The sequence below is a fragment of the Pleuronectes platessa genome, chromosome 19 (genome assembly GCF_947347685.1).
Source record: "Pleuronectes platessa chromosome 19, fPlePla1.1, whole genome shotgun sequence".
Lineage (NCBI taxonomy): Eukaryota > Metazoa > Chordata > Actinopteri > Pleuronectiformes > Pleuronectidae > Pleuronectes > Pleuronectes platessa.
The window spans coordinates 7172105-7191836 of record NC_070644.1 but is presented as its reverse complement, the minus strand read 5'-3'; the positions used below and the strand labels follow the sequence as shown (position 1 = coordinate 7191836).

The 19732-nt window shown below is 41.9% G+C and overlaps 1 protein-coding gene across 9 annotated transcripts in view; it reads left to right on the top strand.

Annotated features, from left to right (window-relative positions):
- dab2ipb (DAB2 interacting protein b) overlaps nucleotides 1–19732 on the top strand; it is a 138813-nt gene that overhangs the window by 102571 nt on the left and 16510 nt on the right. For all 9 annotated transcript variants that reach the window (XM_053410887.1, XM_053410889.1, XM_053410885.1 and 6 more), the window contains 4 exons: nucleotides 1378–1531; nucleotides 3403–3501; nucleotides 6712–7266; nucleotides 19370–19514. In XM_053410887.1, coding sequence (XP_053266862.1) covers nucleotides 1378–1531; nucleotides 3403–3501; nucleotides 6712–7266; nucleotides 19370–19514 — 953 coding nt within the window. The remainder of the gene's footprint in view (nucleotides 1–1377; nucleotides 1532–3402; nucleotides 3502–6711; nucleotides 7267–19369; nucleotides 19515–19732) is intronic.

Genomic DNA, 19732 nt, shown 5'->3' with positions numbered 1-19732 from the left:
GTGAGGTTTATAACCGTGAAACATTATCACATCATGAAAATTGTGCAAGTCTGACCATTCATGATAATCAATGATACAAATCGTTGCCTATTTGTAGTGTTTCCACCAGTTTGCAGAGCGGATTGACTCAGATCTTCTTTGCCTTTTCATTGACTCATTGCATGAGAAGTCACAAAGCATCCGTTAGCAGAAGTGGTGCATGGGCATGGATAGTTCGGTTCGACTTAGATTTTTTTAGCGCAATGTTCCCACACAATTGACATGACTATACACAGGGGTGTCTGCAGTCTCAGTGTTGTTATCTATCTTGAATCAGCACAACTTTTACTGCAGGTGTGATGACTCATTCAGGATTTGACCAGAATAGACACATGACACATGCAGTTAGGTTATCATGTGTCATATAAATATATAGCTCAACCTAAATTAAATAGAGCTTTGACTTATGATGAAGAAAAACTACACTGCTAGTCAGTTACCCAGTTGGCTGCTTTTTTTTCCTTCTACTGTTTGTATTGGTCACTTAATGGATCAAGATTATTCGTTGCCGTTTGCTGTTTAACATTAATAAAACTTTAATATTAATGTGAGCATGATGTGTTGTGTAAGGTAGATTTTCATCTGCAGTGGTGATGAAGACAACAACTCCCATGATCCCACGCTGCTACAAAATGACAAACAAGGTTTTCTGTTATTGTTTTGATTTGAGATTTGAGAGACCCCTAGTGGTCAAAGTTGCATATTTTACATTTAATTATCAAATGAATAAAGAGTTTTGTTGCGGTGGCAGGTTGGTTTCGGAATATCTAAGCTCCAGGGTCCTTATCAAGATGTGAGATTGTGATTTGGGTGGTGGTGGAGTGGGTCATTCACCAATCAGAGAATCGGTGGTTTGAATCCTAGCTCGTCCAGTCCGTTTGATAAAGTGTACATGGGCGAGACACTCAAATTCCTGTACTAGCAGTATGAATGAGAGGCAAGACTGATATGCCAAGCGCTAGATATAGAAGTGCTGTTTGAATGTGTGTGTGAAGGGGTGAAAGTCAACTCTACTGTAAAGCACTTGGAGTGGTCATTAAGACCAGCAAAGCGTGACTGAATGCCGGTCCTTCACCATTTGACTGTTCGCATGGAGGTCTCGGTCTCAGTTTCTGAATTGTTGCCGCTCTAATGAACACGTGTTGATTTACTCATCCTGCTGACTTTGAGGCAAGTGGAGCATCCTCTTGTCGTCACCCTCACACTTCACACCTCTCTCTTCTTTCACGCTCACCACGGACGCGCGATAATACGTGCGGCGCATATGCTCCCCCTCTCCCACTTCCTGTCTTCAGACTCTGCAGGGTGACTCAGTTGTCTCTCTCCCTCCTCTCTTAGATCTCATCTGATGCCGAGGCTGAAGGAGTCTCGCTCCCATGAGTCATTGCTCAGCCCCAGTAGCGCTGTAGAAGCTCTGGACCTAAGTATGGAGGACGAGGTTATCATCAAGCCTGTTCACATGAGCATCCTCGGGCAGGACTTCTGCTTTGAGGTGAGAGGACACACATACATGTACAAATACACACAGTCACAACATTCCCACTACTGGCTCCGCTTTCATAAAATCATCCACACATTTGATGTTGCTATGGAATTTCGAAGTAGGATGAGTTATTTCAAGCATCACTGTGTAAAAGTCATGTTCATTTTAGAGACGTAAAGATAGATATGTCAGGTTAGAAGACTTCTTGACTTGGTGGAACATAAAATTATCTCGGTTTGATCACATATCAATATCATAAGCAATGAATAAAATACCTTCTTTGTAACTTTAGTGTCTTTAAGCACATTGTTTGAGTTTGCTTTGGTATTTACATTCAGAACATTTATTTGGCACTCTTTAAACGCCAACGTTTATTTGGTGGTTAAAATAATTAATCATTATTTAGACAATATTTGAATATGACATATTGGAGAAGTGTCTGACGCATTAAAATATACCAATGCAAGGTATAGGAAAATGATCCTGTTATTTCATCAACGTCGTCTTCAGTCACAGCCGACAGTGACTTCTGCAGGAAAATATTAAAAAACTCTCCGTACGCAACCTGCCCTGCACCATGTGTGTCAGGATTGGTGAGGCAGGTGTACCCATGATGCAGAGTTTTAACTAAAGAGTATTTTTAATGGAAAGTCTTTAACATAAAAATAACAAACGCAGGAATCTCAAAAATCAAAACTGAAAAGACAAAAGCTGACGAGAGCTCAGAAGACATGGGATCCGGCGAGGACAAAGGGAAGCACTGAGACTTTTATACACACACAGGGAAGGCAGGGGCAATTGGACACAAGTGGAACACATGAGGACTGGTGCTGCCAATCACAGAGACAGGAAGTGAAGAACACACACTTGGAGCAGGGCCTAGAAATAAAACTGGAAACAGAAAAAAGGCACACCGGAACAGCTCAGACAAACATGTGGCAGAAGGCAAAGTTAGCAACGACAGCTGGAGAACAAAGGGGAGCATTCATATCCGCTAATGAACCAACAAACTGCTGGAGATCAAAACCCTGTGAATATTGAACCTACATTAATCAGCCAGACACGTGACTCCATATCAATCGTAATACTGCCCACATCTGCTGGGTTTGTAAAGAGGGTACTGTGGATTACACGGTGACCGGAACAACTTTAGGAGATCATACACAGTGTGAGTTCCGTGTTTACAGCTTGTTATGCTGCCACTTTTTTTAAGTTCTGTTTATGCAGTGAAGAAGCTAAAGTTTTTAGCAGTTTGCTTTAGGATTCTGGGTCAGAGGAAGTTGTGATGCTGTGTTCTGTTCCAAATTCCAATTCAATGGGCTCACTCACACATTTTCTGGGACATTTTACTCTTACCATTTACGGAGTCGGCAGGAAAAGTTCCGTAAATATTCCGGGAGCACCTGACTCTGACATTTGCGTTCTCAAGTCCCTCCGCGAAATTTCAGGAAAATGTCCGCAGATGAGTAAATGTCTGAACGCAACTCTAGAGAGAAATGACTGAACCCTGTTGTATCCCATAATCTCTACCAATCGGTATAATCCTGCTCATTACATAATTTTGTCTTTTCAAACAGTTTTTTGCACTGTGCATTTTTTAATCACTCAGTCATCACCCAGTCTGCCAAGCAGCCATCTCTCTCTTTGTCCATTCAGTCATTCCCGAACTCTGCCAAGTCATCATCAGGCTCCTCATGTTATCCATATTTGTATGTGTGTGTGTGTATATTTCCGATAAGCTTATTTGCAGTCACAGAACTGCTGTTTATGAAATTTTGTCAAAGCAATTTCGTTTCCACTCCCTCTCCCTCTTTGTCATGCATTAGGGATTTAATCATTAAAGCTCTAATTTTCTTTCTCTGTCTGCGTCGCGACGGCAGGTCACCACCTCCACGGGGAGCAAATGCTTCTCCTGCCGCTCGTCAGCCGAGAGAGACAAATGGATGGAGAATCTGCGGCGAGCGGTGCAACCCAACAAGGTGAGAACGTAAATGGGAGCGATGAGACCGTGTGAAGTAATCAACACTAATCACCTCATGTGTGAGTGTCCCAATTCCAAACCGCGCCCTGCTACACAGACGAAGGCTATAAGGTGTTGACATCGTGTCGTAAGTCATGCCACAACAGAGCCTGACTTTTGCATCCAGCTGTGTTCTCCCTGCACCTTGGCGGCAGAGGTCGCAGCGAGGAACACAAAGACTCCGAAAGTGTTTTCCTCTGGTGCGTGTCAACGCCGTATGTAATCTTGACAAACACAGCTGTGGCAGAGGGAGAATGGCAAACATTTCAAGCCAAGAAAAAAAGTCCGGATCTCTTTGCTTCCTCTTCTGTCATTATTTAGCAAATTACCCACTAATTAGAACTTTAGGATGAAAAAGATCCTTAATAGCGTTCGAGTTTATTACCTTATCTCATTTGGCGAGGATGCTTTGCTTCTGTCTGTCTTTGCGTCTTTTATGATTTTTGAGAGATTAGATGCAGCTCAGTGTTTTTTCTGGCAAACGCGTAGTCTGGAAACAGATGGAACGCTTTGGAGATCGATAAGGAAGTTGTCTTTAAAGAGATTAAGCAGTTTTTTTTTTGTCACTCAATTTACCACTTCACCTGCTTCTACTGCAGTTACCACTGTCAACTCTACTGCTTCTCAGAGATTGGACCCGAGATGAAAGTAAAGTATGAAAGTGAAAGAAATGCTTTATCCAGCAAAATGACAGCATGGAGATCTATTTAAGTAGCTGAATGTTCTTGTCATTTATTTATTTACTTATTTTCACTGAAAACTTATTTTGCTCCTAAAGGACTTAATGGGTAGCAAAGAAATACACTGATTATAGCAGATAAGTAAATAGAAGCAACTTACTGAAAAAAACATAACTTGAACAAACGTGATAAGAAATACTTAAAATGTCGAAAACAGTCTTTGAGAAAAATATATTTGATGTGTATCGTTACTTTTAATCTGATTCATGTCCCATCCACTAATATGGAGGAAGAGGGATTTATTATGTATGCTGCAGCCAGTCACCAGGCGGCGATTCAGACACTTACGATTCACTTTTGGGGAGCAGTCATGTCGTCCATCTTTATGCACAGTCTATAGGGAGAACATTGAGAGGGCATTATGCAGGAGGCAGACAGATCTCTCAAACTGTTTGGGGCTTTCACTCACTATTTGTTATCTTAACATCACCCCTAAGTCTCTTTTCTGTTGCTGTTGGAGAAGAAAGCAGTGCAACTTAGTAATTGTAAAATAAACTAGAATACCTCCATCGTAGCCCAACAGTTCCCTTGTGAAACCACATTTAAATCCTCTAGATATGGATTTTTTATTTGGATCTGCACCAAAATGCACACACTCATGAATATCAGTCCCTTAGGATGCTTAATTATTTCAATCAATCAGGATCCATGTATTATGGAATTATGATATTCAATATGTGATATAAATTAAACAGAAATTCCTGGATCTGTCCCATTGTCCAGTCCAGTCCACCCCCCAAAATAATATATATGTTCTTTCTTGGTCCATGTGCCATCATCAAATCGAAATTAGTTCAATAGATTTGTGTATTCCTGCTGACAGCGAGCAAACAAACAAAGCAATGTACAGAGTCGTCAACATGCAAACAACTCTGAGTGAATTACATTTGGCCCTGCTGAACCTGCACAGTTCATCTCCTATGTAAGAGGATAATTATGGCTAATTATGATAATAGGTAATTTAGGTATCGTCAAAATGAGTTGTGTTTTATATTTAATACTATGTGTGAATATAAATATACACATAGAAAAGTTGAATTTGTGATGATGGCACGGAGCACCTTCATTCACAGTAGGAGTGCACACTGTTGTGTATGTAGGCACATTGTAAAATTGACAGCACTGCTGAGGAGGCGATACTGATCACACGTGTTACCAAAAATATATTCCAACTCTGGATCTTCATGGAGAACATATTCTGTGGAGTTCTAACACTATAGAGTCTGAGGAACATCAGTTGACTGAGAACAAAATGTATATGACACATGGTTGTTTTTCGTTGAGTTGCTTCAGAAGAAGGAGCCGTCCTTTCCAATTAGGACGTGCTGACTGACTCGGCACATGAATCATACGAGTTGAGGTATCTGGCGGCATTTGGGGAGATAAATAAGGAATGGAAGCGATTGCTTATCGCTGTCAGTGTCTGCAGGAGGGGTCGCTCTCTTGATTTCGTGGAGAACGGACCTGAAACCGAAATCAGAGTAACCTCACCCCGAGATTTTGTTCAAGAACGTGAGATAGCTGGAGATGGATTAGTGGAGGGACTTGACATTTATGGATAAATGGGCAAAAACTGTGGGAATTTCGAGTTAGGGGAAGTGGAAGGATCTGGCCCTACTCAAGAAAAAGAGGATGGTGGAGGGGGAATAAATGTTTCTTGTAGCCGCAGATCGAAAAAGGCCAGGATCCTCTTGATCCACACATGTAATGTTCTACGGATTAAATTGTATATATATATTTAATGGTTAATGGCAATCATCACTTGGGATGAATCTAATTTAATTGCACAAAAAAAAATTTTGTCATATAAAAAGCATCCACATAAGGTTGAGATTTCATAGCGTAACTACCAGCACTTCAAACATCCAAAGGCCTACTTATTATGAGAGGCTTCTGGTTTTCTTTCTAATTATGTCATTATTAGCTCCTCATGTCCTTCCTCTCTTCATTTTCAGCGCTTGTCTTCAAGGCAATCTCAATAATGGGACAAAAAAAATTTGCCCCTCTCACGGCAAATAGCAATTTCTGACATAAGAATGGGTTAGTGCTCTGGAGTAATGTAGGTGTGAGATTTCTTAGCTTTAAAAGTCCGTTTTAAAGTTGATTCAATGAAATGCTTGAAGTACTGACTTATATTTAAATGGAGAAACTTAAGAATCCAGTTGAGGCAGGTTTTGATTGATTGTTATCACCTTATTTCTGCAGTTATTTGATTCACTCAGTCTTGATTCGTTTTTAGGTTAATATTAAGTTTATTTATAAAGTTTATAACAAAAATTTAACATTAGTTAGAGTTAGACAAAAGGCGCATTTTCATCTACAATGCCTTTGGTCTTGTGTAAAGGTGGTGTTTTTTTCTTTGGGATTTCACTGGTATTGGCAAAAAAGTCACTCACTAAACCCGAGCCTATCATCCTCTCTGTCTCCAGGACAACAGCCGCCGGGTGGAGAACCTGCTGAGGCTGTGGATCATCGAGGCCAAGGATCTGCCCGCCAAAAAGAAATACTTCTGTGAGCTGTGTCTGGATGATTCACTCTACGCTCGCACCACCTGCAAGCTCAAGACTGACAATGTGTTTTGGGGGGAGCACTTTGAGTTTAATAACCTACCGGCTGTCAAGTGCATCACGGCCCACCTCTACAAGGACACGGACAAGAAGAAGAAGAAAGACAAAAACAATTACATCGGACTCGTCAACATCCCCGTGGCAGCGGTTACCGGGCGACAGTTTGTGGAGAAATGGTATCCGGTGAGCACGCCCAGCCCCCCCAAGGGCAAGACTTCAGGGCCCATGATCCGCCTCAAGGCGCGCTATCAGAGTATGAACATCCTTCCCATGGAGATGTACAAGGAGTTTGCAGAGTACACCACCAACAACTACATGCTGCTGTGCTCTGTGCTCGAGCCCGGGATTAGCGTCAAGAACAAGGAGGAGATGGCGTGTGCACTGGTCCACATTCTGCAGAGCACGGGCAAGGCCAAGGTTAGTGCAAATAACACCATTGTATTTCTATCCCCCCCCCACACACACACACACATTTATTCTCTCCACTGAGAAATAATGGATCCCAGAACCAGAAAATCTGACCATTATCTTGCCATGTGTTACAGACGAGACATAATAGAAGCACACAGAGGTTAACTATTCCTCTGCTTCTTGCTCATCCGATGAACTATTGACCCCCGCAGCCATAATATGCCGCAGACACAGACCAGACAGGAAGGTGATTTTCCTCCTGCTGCCCCAGCCTGTATTACATTTTTAACTCGAGCTAATCCTTTACATGTATCCCCTGCAGTGCTTCCCAGCATACCGATTCTGAAGGGAAGCACAAAACAACCACCTCAGTCTCGAGCACTACAGGCACGAGGAGATTAGTCTACCACAGTAGGAGCTAAGTCTCCCATGACAGCAGGCTGTTTGGGCTCAGATAGTACCATCTATACAAAATAGCTGGTTTTCACTTCACTTTTGGTACCACAGCGTTTGTCTTTTCAGCGCAGTACAACAATCCTGGGCATTGTATCCCTGTGTAAACATGAGAATATGAGATATGACAGGAAACATCTTATTGGAAGCTGATGAGGTGTGAATAATACATTTAGAGGTGAGCGACTGTTCATTTGGTTTAATCGACCAAACAAACAGTTAAATGTCAACTTAAGGAGATGCATTCTTTTTTAGTTTTTTCCACTTTTGGTGTTAAACTGGGTCACTCCGGCCTAGGAGGTAGAGCAGTCGTCCACTAACCAGGTCAGCGGTTCGATCACAGTTTTCCCCATTACGCCTGCTGAAGTGTTTCTTGGGCAAGCTACTGAATGGGTGAGGGTATTCAAAATATTGTAGCTACAGATTTGGTCTGTTGGTCACCTGGTGATTTGGGGATTGATTGAGAAAATGATCTAATAATAGAAATGATCATGAGTTGCAGCCTTAAATAAAGTTTAATACTTATGGTTTCCATTTCACGTTTATTCTAGCTGGAAATGGTTGTTTGTTCCCGTTACGTCTGAAGTTGTCGTGTTTGAGCTTTTAGTGAATATTGCTTCAGGCTGTTTTCATCACTGAATCATTCACTTCTTTGTTGTCTCCCCTTTGTCACCTCAGTTTAGTTTTCTTGACAGTATCTCATCAGCATCAGTTTGAAACTTTCTCTGGCTTTATCACAGCTCAGCGGAGTGAGGAATGATTGGCGCTTAGAGACGTGACGTCTACCACAACCACTGCGTGTACCTCCAGTCTGACGGTTCAGAGTGACGGGGGTTAGAGGGCCACGACTGTTCCCTCGAAAGATAGTCACATCCTTAATTACTCTCAATTAATCCCAACCTTCTGAGCAAAGCACTAAATCGTATTAACTTACTCCTCATCTCCAAAATATTTCTTCACAGTGGGTTCTCTGCTGGCAGTAGGATCTGCCGCTTGTGAAATATCACAGGCTTCAGAGATGATGCCTCAAGATGGCTAATCATGAGAGAGAGAGAATTCAAGAATAAGACAAAATCTGCATGAAAGATTCCTTTTAATAAAAACTTTTTATTTTCCTATGAGGCTGTAAATACAGAGAAAAGCTGCAGCCGCCTTCAGAAGAAGAGGCGAGCAGCAGCCTTTGGACTGATGTAAACAGCGATAATTAATGAAAGCCACTGTCTGAGTGAGGAGTGCAAGCGCAGTTACTGCAGCTTCCTCCTCTGATAAGACTTTTATCATTCAGGGCACTGGGACGTGCTCTGACATATTTAGTACACGCAGACTTGAATGCACGCTTCTCCTTCAGCCTTGATGGATAAAGCCGTCACGTCATGCCAAACACAACATGCAGTCCCACCAGCAAACCACTTACCCTAAAATATTCCAAAGGCCTAATTAGGATATCCTTTACATAAACATTATTTTGGTCAATTTTGTGTCCTTTGCTCATTTCCAATCCGATGATGGAAGTTCCTCTTTCATGCGTTGCCAACCTCGGGTGCGGTTTTTCTGAACATGGCTAATTTATATTCGGGAATCAAGCTAGTTGCTTTTGCAAAGATAAAATCCAATAAGCCTACTTTGATTGTATCCCTACAAATGTTTAATAGGCCCTTTGGTTATTTACCCTCCTCCTTCTTGTTGTGTAGTTCAACTATCCCAGCTCAAGTCAAATCCATGAGTCAGGGCACTGGGTTTAGCTTAGTAGCCAATTGGAGCTCCCTCTCTGAACTGCCGTGTGATTGGTCAAAGCCTTCTCTCACGAAGCAGATGAGGAAGTGTAGTTATGAAATAATCTATCAATAACACCAAATATAGCTTACCTACCCCAACTTTAGTATTTACTTTTACTAAGGTAGTTAACTCAATGTGGTATTTTTTGGTCTTTTTATTTGTACTGTTACTTACTGTTACTAAAATGTCTTAATGCTACCTCTACAAAATAGCACAGTCTCTCACAGTGAACAGGTGCTGGAAGATTTTTTTTTGAGATGCACAAGTAACTTCTGCGGATGTGCATCGCGTTCAATCAGTTTTGCACAGGTCGGAAACAGCCTCCAACTTCAGCTGGCAACTGTTCAGAGATGCAGATTGGTGCTTATGATGGAAATTAGCATGCAGCATTTCTTGATTTCTGTTTCTGTCGTTTTATCACCCATCGCCAAATAATTACACCCGGAATATTCTGCTCCGTTGCACCACCACTCCTTGTCTCCTGTTCTCCCCCCACTTTCCGTCTTTGTGTTCCTTCATCTCTCTTTCATGCTTCTTAGCATCTTGAGGCCACAGCTCTCTGGAGAGATGTCATTGCCGATGATGTATTGATGTCTGGATGTGGTGAGCACGACGGGCCCGCCCTGCATGGCTGCACAGATGCTGACTTTATGCACACCTATGTGATCACAAGGCATTAGAAGTGAGATAGCAGGTTTATCCGATTTGATGCAGGGCAAAGTCGGCTTGCAGCTGTATTAGGATATATGTGTTCTAAGGGGGGCTCTCACACCTGCTTGTTTGGTTCAGACCTTCTCACTTTTTAGTTTAGTCTGAACAAGCTGAACAGGTGGGAAAGTTGCCTCAGACCACCACAAAAAGCAGTGGTCTCCAGACCAAACAAGTCATGTTTCATGATTGTTTGCTCAGAAATGTGAAAAATGGATCGGCTTTAGGGATAGTTCAGACCTTCGGACTAATCGCAGGAAATTGAGACAGCATTGAACGATTGAAAAAGAAGCGGAAGTGGTTTGCAGACTTGCTTCTAGTCTTCGCCTATGATGATGCCAAGGACGTACATATTGTTGGTAGAGATACAGTGGCAACGTTTTCTCCATTCAAATTGAAAGATTAGCCCTAGTGAATACAATGGATCAACAGACAACACACCAACTTCAGACGCACGCCCCTCTACAAACCAATCAATGTCCTGTATTGGAGGCTCCCTAAATTGCAAACCAAAACTAATCAGAATAAAATGCAAACAATGAGCCATGGTTCGAACCATGGTCAGTGCAGGTGTGAAAATGTCCATAGAGAGTGCAACCCTCAAATAAACATTTTATGTAAAAATAAAACGAGCTGAAATCAAAATGAGAAGCCAGTCATAATATTTCAGCTCATTTCCTGTGTTATAAGGTCACGAAGCCGCCTCATCCCCCTGTGGGACCTGCTGTTATGTCTCTACATCCAGACAGCACTGTTAGAAGCTCCACAGTAACAACAACAAGCCCCGCGCTGCTACGTTGCCTGGAGAAGTTCACCTTTCTTTCATCCCAAAATATCCACTCCTGGCACAAATCCTCTGCGTTATTGATCTAGTCTTCTCGACGCCTCAGCCCCTGGCGAGATAGGGTTCTAATTTTGTTGCCGCTCCTCTCAGCAGAGCGGACTGTTGGAAGTGACGATACGGAGGATTTATCCTGGCGATAACTGGCCAGAGGAGGGTGGCGCTCGGGTTATTATGCCGTTGTGTTTTTTTTTATGTTACTGCTCCTCGAGGTAAACTAACAGCTTTGTTTAAGAGGCCGAAAAAATGTGAGTTCATCCTCTCTGCATCCGCTGTGAGAAAATTGTTGTAAGCCCGCAGCGCAGCTTCATTTATGTTATACGCAAGTTTAATTTTAATGCATTCAGCGCTGCCATCAGTGGGCAGTGATGCTCATTCCCAAAGCTGAACACTTTGTTGCATGTATGTAATACAGTGTGACAGATGATTTACTAACATGACAGGAAGCACTCTGGTAGCTCTGTATGCCTCTGGGCAGTTCTTTAGCCTGGCTTTAATGAATCAGTCGTCCCCAGGGAGGGCCAGAGTGTTCATAAAATGCTAGTCACTTGTCAATACTCTCCACATTTACAGGGAAAATGTCAGAATCATAGCCTGTAAGTGTTGTAACATACAGTGATCACATCTCCGGCCGATGCTGTCATTGCTTTTTCCCGTCATGTCCTTCATGCTTGTGATGGTATTGGACTCTCATGCTGCACTGTCCTGGTGCGCCCAGAGGGTCCAATAGCAGAGGAGAATGAGCTGGAGGCAAGGACATCTGTTACCTGCGGTTGGCCTGGGCCGTGCGTCACACACAAAACAGCTGAATAGAAGAGAGGCTCTCTCCTCTGATTGGCTGACTGAGTTGTTCTTTCTAGAGCTCCATAGGGAGCGACATTAAAATGTTTTTTGGTAGTTGAAACTACAAATATGTCTTCTTTTGGATATAAAACCCCTGCAAATTAAACACAGGGGAGGTGAAAAATGTGGACCTTTTAATAGCTATATGTTTACAGAATCTTTTGAATCAAATCCTATAACCCGTTCAGCCTATGTTACATAGTTGTTTATGCTCTTGTTACTTATGTGTGCTATACATGTGGCCGGCTCATTGTACCTCTCTTTTCTCCAACTCTGTTATTCAGCCTAAGATATTTTTGACATTGACTAGCACTTTTAAAATTATGACTTTGGGAAGCTGCAGTTGTGCAGGAGCCAGGAGGACACCGTTCTCTTCTTTGCAGTGTAGAAAATTTAACACGGATTTGCACTTGCGGACGCTGCTCTGTGCACCTGCCTATATTGAACTAAAATGGATGATACAGTAGATAGTTGTGTGTGTATGAGTGAGATGTGTTTTTCAGTGAGGGAACCAGGGTCACATAGAGTACAGTAGACTCGTCATGGGGCCATAGATCTATATGAGCTCTTAGCAACACAGGAAATGAAAGGAAAGCATTTCAGTGCACTTTCTTTCCTCACAGTGAGTCCTGTACAGTTTGGGCTACTGTGGCATATCCTGGGCCTGATAAATAATTCTAGCAGGATCTTTAGTGACCGTCTCCTGCCAGCGTGCAGTGATGGAGGAGGGGTGAAAACAGCCAAACAGAGAAAGGTGAAGGTCTCTTTTTCATTGAAACTAATAATTCTGATTAGCCACTTAAGCTGCCTGGCTCAATGGATGGCATTGCCGGCCAGTTCAGGTATCTCACTATGAGCAATTAAAGTGAGATCATATCATTTGTATCATTTGTCTGGAAAAGTCAGTAAATCATGAAACAAGAGGAAGTATCTGAACCAACAAAAGGTTATTTTTAGATCAGGTTTATAGGAGCTTAATTGTCACGTAGAAGTGGGAGAAAATGTCCTTTCAGTGATCAAACATACACTGCAGACTCATTGGCTGATAACATCAACACTAAATACAAGACAGAGAGGAATACACACAGACAAAAAAACATGCGGAACATACACAGCAAGTCGGCAAACATGATGTTCGGAAGCTGATGACACTCTCTGCAATACCCCCCCTCCAGTCAAACCTATCTTCATAATGATCACGTGCGCTAACAGCAAAATCAGGAGCGCGGCAGCCCTTCCTGTTTTTATGTTGCATGAAAAGCGTCCGCGCCTTCGGGGAGGAGCCGCTTCCATTTCGACTCGGCCTCCGGTCCTCTCCATCAACCCAGTATGACCCTCACAGGAAGAGCTGCAGGCTATGGCGCTGTAACATGAGCCACCAGTCTCTGGGGAAAGAATCCCTGGGATGCAGAGAGGGGTAGAGATGGAAAGAGGAGGAGGAGGAGGAGGAGGAGAGTGAAGGATGGAGTGGCTGGAGTGATTCCTGTTTTCTCCTCTCCCTGAATATCAGCCCTTGCCCGAGGCTGGAATAACAGGCACATTGATCAGTCGAATAGTTAATATCAAACAGGTTTCAATTTCCCCTTTTTCCCCTCACATACACTCTGAGATCACTTTCCTATTCTGAGTAAGTGAGCTCTGCCTTTTGGACCACATTGCATCGGTGACAGTTCTCCAATTATTGAGCCCAAACACTGTAATTTCAAACAATCTTTGATTTCCCTTATTATATAAATTATGTATTAGCTCTAAAGTGTAGGACTTCTTCTATAATGTTCTATCCATTCACTATAAAGGAAAAATCTATAAACCAAATGGTCGATCTCTTCAAGTGTCGGGCCGGGTTCGGACCAAGCTTTTGAAATCATAATTGTGTTCAATTTGGTTTCGGACAGAAAATTGCAGTGAGAGCCAAACTCCACTATGAACAAAATACAAGGATTTGTCAACATATTTTCTCACAATGAGATACTGGGTGAGCACTGGCCTAAATACGTTTCAGTTTTTTTTTTTTTAACCATTATAACAGCTTCATCCTTTTATAATATTTGATGCAACGTGAAGTGCATTGATTTCCCTGCAGGTTAAACATTGCAGAGCAATGAAGCAGGGTAAGATTGATCTCATCAGAAGTAGCTGGAGCAGGCTGCATGATGTCGACTTCTTTGAAAAGACAGAATTTAGAAGAAAATAGTCTCCAGAATTTCCCTTTTAAGGCATTTCATTGCTCTCGCTCTTGTATTTGTCTTCCCTTATATTACCATAGAAACACAACACACGCACAGAGAAACATTTGAGTGGGTACAAAGCATTAAACTTGGCCCTTTCCATCGATTTCCTAAAACTCTTTTCTTTCTCAAACTTTTTCAAGGCACAGCAATTGGAAAGGACAAGTCATTTCAGACATCACTGCGTCCTGCTCTTTGTCAGACTGTGTGATCCCTCATTCTAATATTGGAGATGATATTGTTACCTAAGATTTCAGGCAGAGACTACGTTTTTACATTTCATCTCCTAAACTTGTAGCTACACAATGTGCAGTGGAATAAGGCCGAAGAGAGACGTGAGCACTGCACACACACACATGGGCCTGTGCCTATGTGTTGATTCTATTGTTGGACTAGACTTTATGAGTTTTTACTGGCAAGCAACCACCATCTACAGGGAACTTAATCTTTTTCAACAGGGCCGCTCCCTGCTATTTATTAGATCTGATCAGCCATGATGCACCGTCATACCCTCCGCCCCGACCCTAGCTTCATATCACCCTCTCTCTGCACTCTGTGTGTTGGTGGGGGAGAGGGGGGGCGTTGAGTTTTTTTGAAGCATGGTTCGGCTGATGAGATGTGGCAGCGATACAGAGAGCGTTCTACTTCTCCTTATTAGCGCTGTGGCAGAGGGAGGGGGCGACTGCGGGATCAAGGGAGTCGGAGGAAAAAGGCTGAGGGATGACGGGAAGGAAAAGCAGCGAGCTCCAGTCTCTCTTTAAGACGTGATTGTTCAGACTTCTATGACCCTGGTTCTCCTCCATGCGTCAGCTTATTACAACAAATCTCACGCATACTTAGCATCCCTGCCTGATCATTTTCTAAAGCATGCTACACTTTTTACATTTATATTTTTTTCTTTCATTTCTACGTACTGTATGTAAACACGATGTCGAGAACGTGATTTGAACAATGTGATTCATGACAGGAAAAATAAAACTGGTGTACCGAAGAATTGGCTTCCAAGGTTTTAGAATGTCATGGTCCCCAAGTTTCCCTAAAAATGTTGGATTTTTGGCATCAAGATACATGAATTATCCCCTGGGAATTTGGTCAATATGTCAAAAAACATCCCAACTGGCTATCTTCAAGAAACCGATAAAAAGAGATTCCTGGATCTGCCCCTTTGTCTATATCTGTGCCAAAATTTGATGGCATCAGCTTGTTGATGTTATTGTGAGTTTGTCAACATGCTGACATTAGTATTTATCTCAAAGTGCTGATGTGACTGTAAATAATACTAATACATGTATACAGCACTTTTAACAATGCTTAAGGACACTTAACATATAAAAAAATAGAGAAAGCAAACAGCGGTTTCCCGATGGTCCCTCTTGCAAGTGCATGAACATGCTGTAAACACAACTCTGATAAAAAAGAAAATCATTAAGGAGATGGTCAGGTGGCGGCATGTCTATTTTAGTATCAGCTGGAATTAGAACCGACTGCCACCTGGGAGTTAAGAAATCAATCTGTAGAACATATGGTATCCAGTGAAAAATAGTCAATAGTCATAGATGGAATATGCAAATCCACCATTATGGTCGCTTTAATTTCTGTGTTGTAATTAACTGCGAAGTTTATTCATAGAAATCCATGTTTGTAAGTTCTTATGTTCCACAAATAACTACTCAAGCATTACCCCATCATTATAAAAGATTATTTTAAGAGGGCGCTGGGTAAAATGTTTTATTTAGCTTCTAACGGCAGAAAATCCTTCAGTTATTATTCTGCCTCTAGTTTGATGTCTCTCTCTCAGTTTCCCTTCTCCCGCTCTGCCTCCCTCTTCCCCTCATTTCATCCAACCATCCTCTCTAATCAGGCCTGGATTTGCCTCGCTTCAGCGGCCACATAAGGAGAGTGCAGCAGAAAGGATGGAGTAGAGGAGAGGAGAGAGGGGGAGAGAGAGGGAGAGAGAGAAGGAGAGGGGTTGAGGTTAGAGGGACAATTAGGACTAGGATGACATGTTCCTCCAAAAGGAAAAAGAAACACATGAACCCTGATTTAATGACAGGGGTCCCTAAATAACCATATACTCTTCCTTCTCCAGTTTGTTCTATTAAAAATATCATAAAGATGACAAGTTTAATTGTCATAATGGCTATTTTAGATTTGCTGTGACAACTTGGTATTAAAAAAACAAACCAATAATCTGAACTCTATTGCTATATGAATAGGAATGTGAACAGTTTAGATCTATTAGGATGTACTGTCTGTTCAAGGTTTCTCCTCTCTGGACTCTCACTGGGTCGCTCCAGGACATCGCTGTTTTGAGTCCGTCCCTGGGAAGCGCTCTCTTAATTCCTGGGTTCATTGTCTTGCAGCAGGATTTCCTTGTTTATTCATGCATTCATTTTGGACTCCCTGTGGCATGATGCTGCCACCACCAGCCATGCGTCTTACTGGGGATTCTGTGTTGGGAAAATGTCCAGTCCTAAGCCCCTTTTCCACTGGTGAAAAAACCAACTAATATCTGACTGTGTCTGCTATGGGAATGGACACAATGAGAATTCACTCCCATGTAAAACGACTCTTCTTCTTCTTCTACTTCTCTACTTTCACAGTAGACACTGACACGGCACCTTTTCTGCACATTATGATGATGCGCATTGAACTTCCAGGATCTTGTTGATTTATTTCTCATAGTCATGCATGCAATGCAAGACTGGCGAGGTGAGAGAGCTTCTTAGTTTCTTGCGTGTATTCGTGACATAACACGTGACTCACCAAAGAAATCCAAACTATATTTACACTTTTAAACAGGCTTATCCACATTTAAAAAGCCTGCGTATATATATCTACTAATATTGGTGTAAAAGAGGTATAACATGCTGCGAGTGCAACTCAGTTTTGGTCTCATCAGACTTAACTTCTCCATTTGCCTTCCTGTGAACAGCAGCAGAGCACCCAGCTCACTGCTGTGTGCACAATCTGTTCAATCTGAGCCTGTGAAGCTTGTAACTCATCTTCAGAGTTGTCGTTGGTCTCTTGGTGGCTTCCCTCCCTGGTCTCCTTCTTGCACAGTCTCTCTTTTTTATTTATGGTCTGTTTCGTAATAATCATTGATTTAACTGTTCACCGAGGAATTTCTTAGTGGCAGAGAAATGTTCTTGTCTTCCTCCCCTGACGTGTTTTTCATTTACTTTTTCGCTGAGTTGTTCCATTTTCCTCATTTGTAGGTTTTTGCCTGGAGCACATTGACCGTCCAGATACAGGTGTATTTTTACTACAGTTTTATTTATATTACAGTGTATATATACTGCAGTCAACTCTACAGAGATGTAGCTATATAATATATTTTTTATAGGGTGGCTTTGACCCAGAAGGTAACTCATGGTGTATGATAGAAAAAGAGCTCCCCATAGAACTGCTGCATGAATGTGTGTGTGAATGGATGAATGTTGTCTGTAAAGTACAGCACTTTGATTGGACGATTAGACAAGAAAAGATATATTTAAAATAGTCCATTTACCATTCGGCATTTCCATTTGACCATTGGTATGACTTCTAGAACCAGATGGCACCAGTGATGATGTAGAGGTCTGCACACATCAAAAATCATTTATAACACATTGTATATAGTAAAGGTTGTTTTTATGTTGATCAGGGCAAGGAATGTCACATTTGATACCCTCTGTGTTACATGAGAACATGAAAGCCTCTAAATTCTGAGAGGAACTGTGCTACTCATATCATTATCTTTCGGAATGAAAATAACCTATATACAGAAAAGCGCCCCCAAAAACTTGAGAAAGGCTGCTCTCGATGCACATCAGTGGCTGATTGGCTCCCCGTCGTGTATCTTTGATTAGCTGGATAACTGGCTGAACAGCGGCAGCGACAGAAACCATGTGAGAGGCTCTGTTGCTCGGTTTTCGCCTCCTCCTCTGTTCTTTAAAGACCACCACTCTGTTTCTGTTCCCTCCCTTCCTTGTCTCTTTCTCTCCGTACATCTGTCATTTTCCCTCTCTCCCATCGCTGCCACGCTGGTTCTCCTGGTTTAACAAGCTGCCAGGGGACCCGCATGAGAGTTCAACCACAAATTTGTTGAAGGGATCCAAACGCGGGATGATTCATCCCCAGGTGGCTCCATTTCCGTCTCTGCCGATCGGACTTTGAATTTTGGAAGCTTCAGTGCTAGTCTCAACCTGTTACTTTTCTTTCCCGGATTAGTAATAAATCGTTTTCATGGAGATTATTCTTTCAAAAGATTTAATCATTAATTCACACATTAGTAAAAAAGCATTAGAAATTGGCAAAGTGAAGCTGAAAAGTGATAATAACTTGAAACTTGGGATGTGGAGCTTCCAGGCTATAAAACATAGCAGTGACTACCTACTTTTAGAATGACTGTGATTCAGGAAGTAAATTTCGTGAAGGACTATGGGTAGTGCAGTTATTTTCCTTGACTTCGTGAATAAATCAAATTTTTCTTTAAACACAGTTGATATCATACAGACTTGTGGCTTCTACAGGACCATGTTACATGGTTTCACAATACCGTAGCTTGTGGCAAGTCTACTTTTAATGGTAAATATATTAACTATCCAGAAAGAAAAGGATTTTTACTTTCAGAAACAACGCTGTTGAGTAATAGTTATAATTAACTATTATTCTCCTTTTATGTGATTGGGCATTTTTATGTTTCCATGCTCTCATTGTAGAAATGTCAAAAATCTGTCTTTGAACATTTGAATGGAAGTGAAGAAAATGTTTGCTGCAATCACTTGAAAATCTGAGTCCTGTCACATTTTTTTGTTTGTTGGGTCATAGACACAAAGTTGTTTCTCTCCGTCTGTCTGTGGGAGATGTCAAACTCAAAGGATGAAATGAATGGAGCTATTTAGTTTCCTGCCTTTTTATGGTAATGACAGAAATGATTCTCTCTGCGTCTTAATTTGGTCATAAAAGAAAACGTGTGTTGAAAACCTGTCACACTGTCGAAGTGTCGTGTATGGAGAGATGCACGCATCTTCCACAGTGCAGGGGCCGCCGGTAACGTGGAGAAGTGATTCTTGAAATCATGATCATCTACATTTGTGCTGAATAAGATACTTTTAACAGTATGATGTTCACAATAGCTGCTAATAGAACATTCCCTTCATATTCCTGTCACAGTGTCCTGCTTTATATCTTCATAAAACTCAAGTGTGGTTAATCACATGGGATTATAGGACTGTAAATTGACCCTGTGCTTGTCTTGTTTTTTAATTTTCTGCAGGACTTCCTCACAGACTTAATGATGTCGGAGGTGGACCGCTGCGGGGAGAACGAGCACCTCATCTTCAGAGAGAACACGCTCGCCACAAAGGCCATCGAGGAATACCTCAAACTGGTGGGACAGAAGTACCTGCAGGACGCCCTGGGTGAGTCCAGCATTGATGTGGAAAAGGAGTGAAGGCAGATGCCGTCAACTTAGAGCCCATTCTGTTATAAAGTAATTCTTGTTGTCTATTTCGATTATTTAGTTAATCCATGTCTGTCCAGATTAGTATTTGTTGTTGCTACTATGGCCTTCAGATTTATCCAGATTCGTCCCTTGAATAATTTCCATCTAGAAGGGGGTCCTTGGCTAAGAAGAATT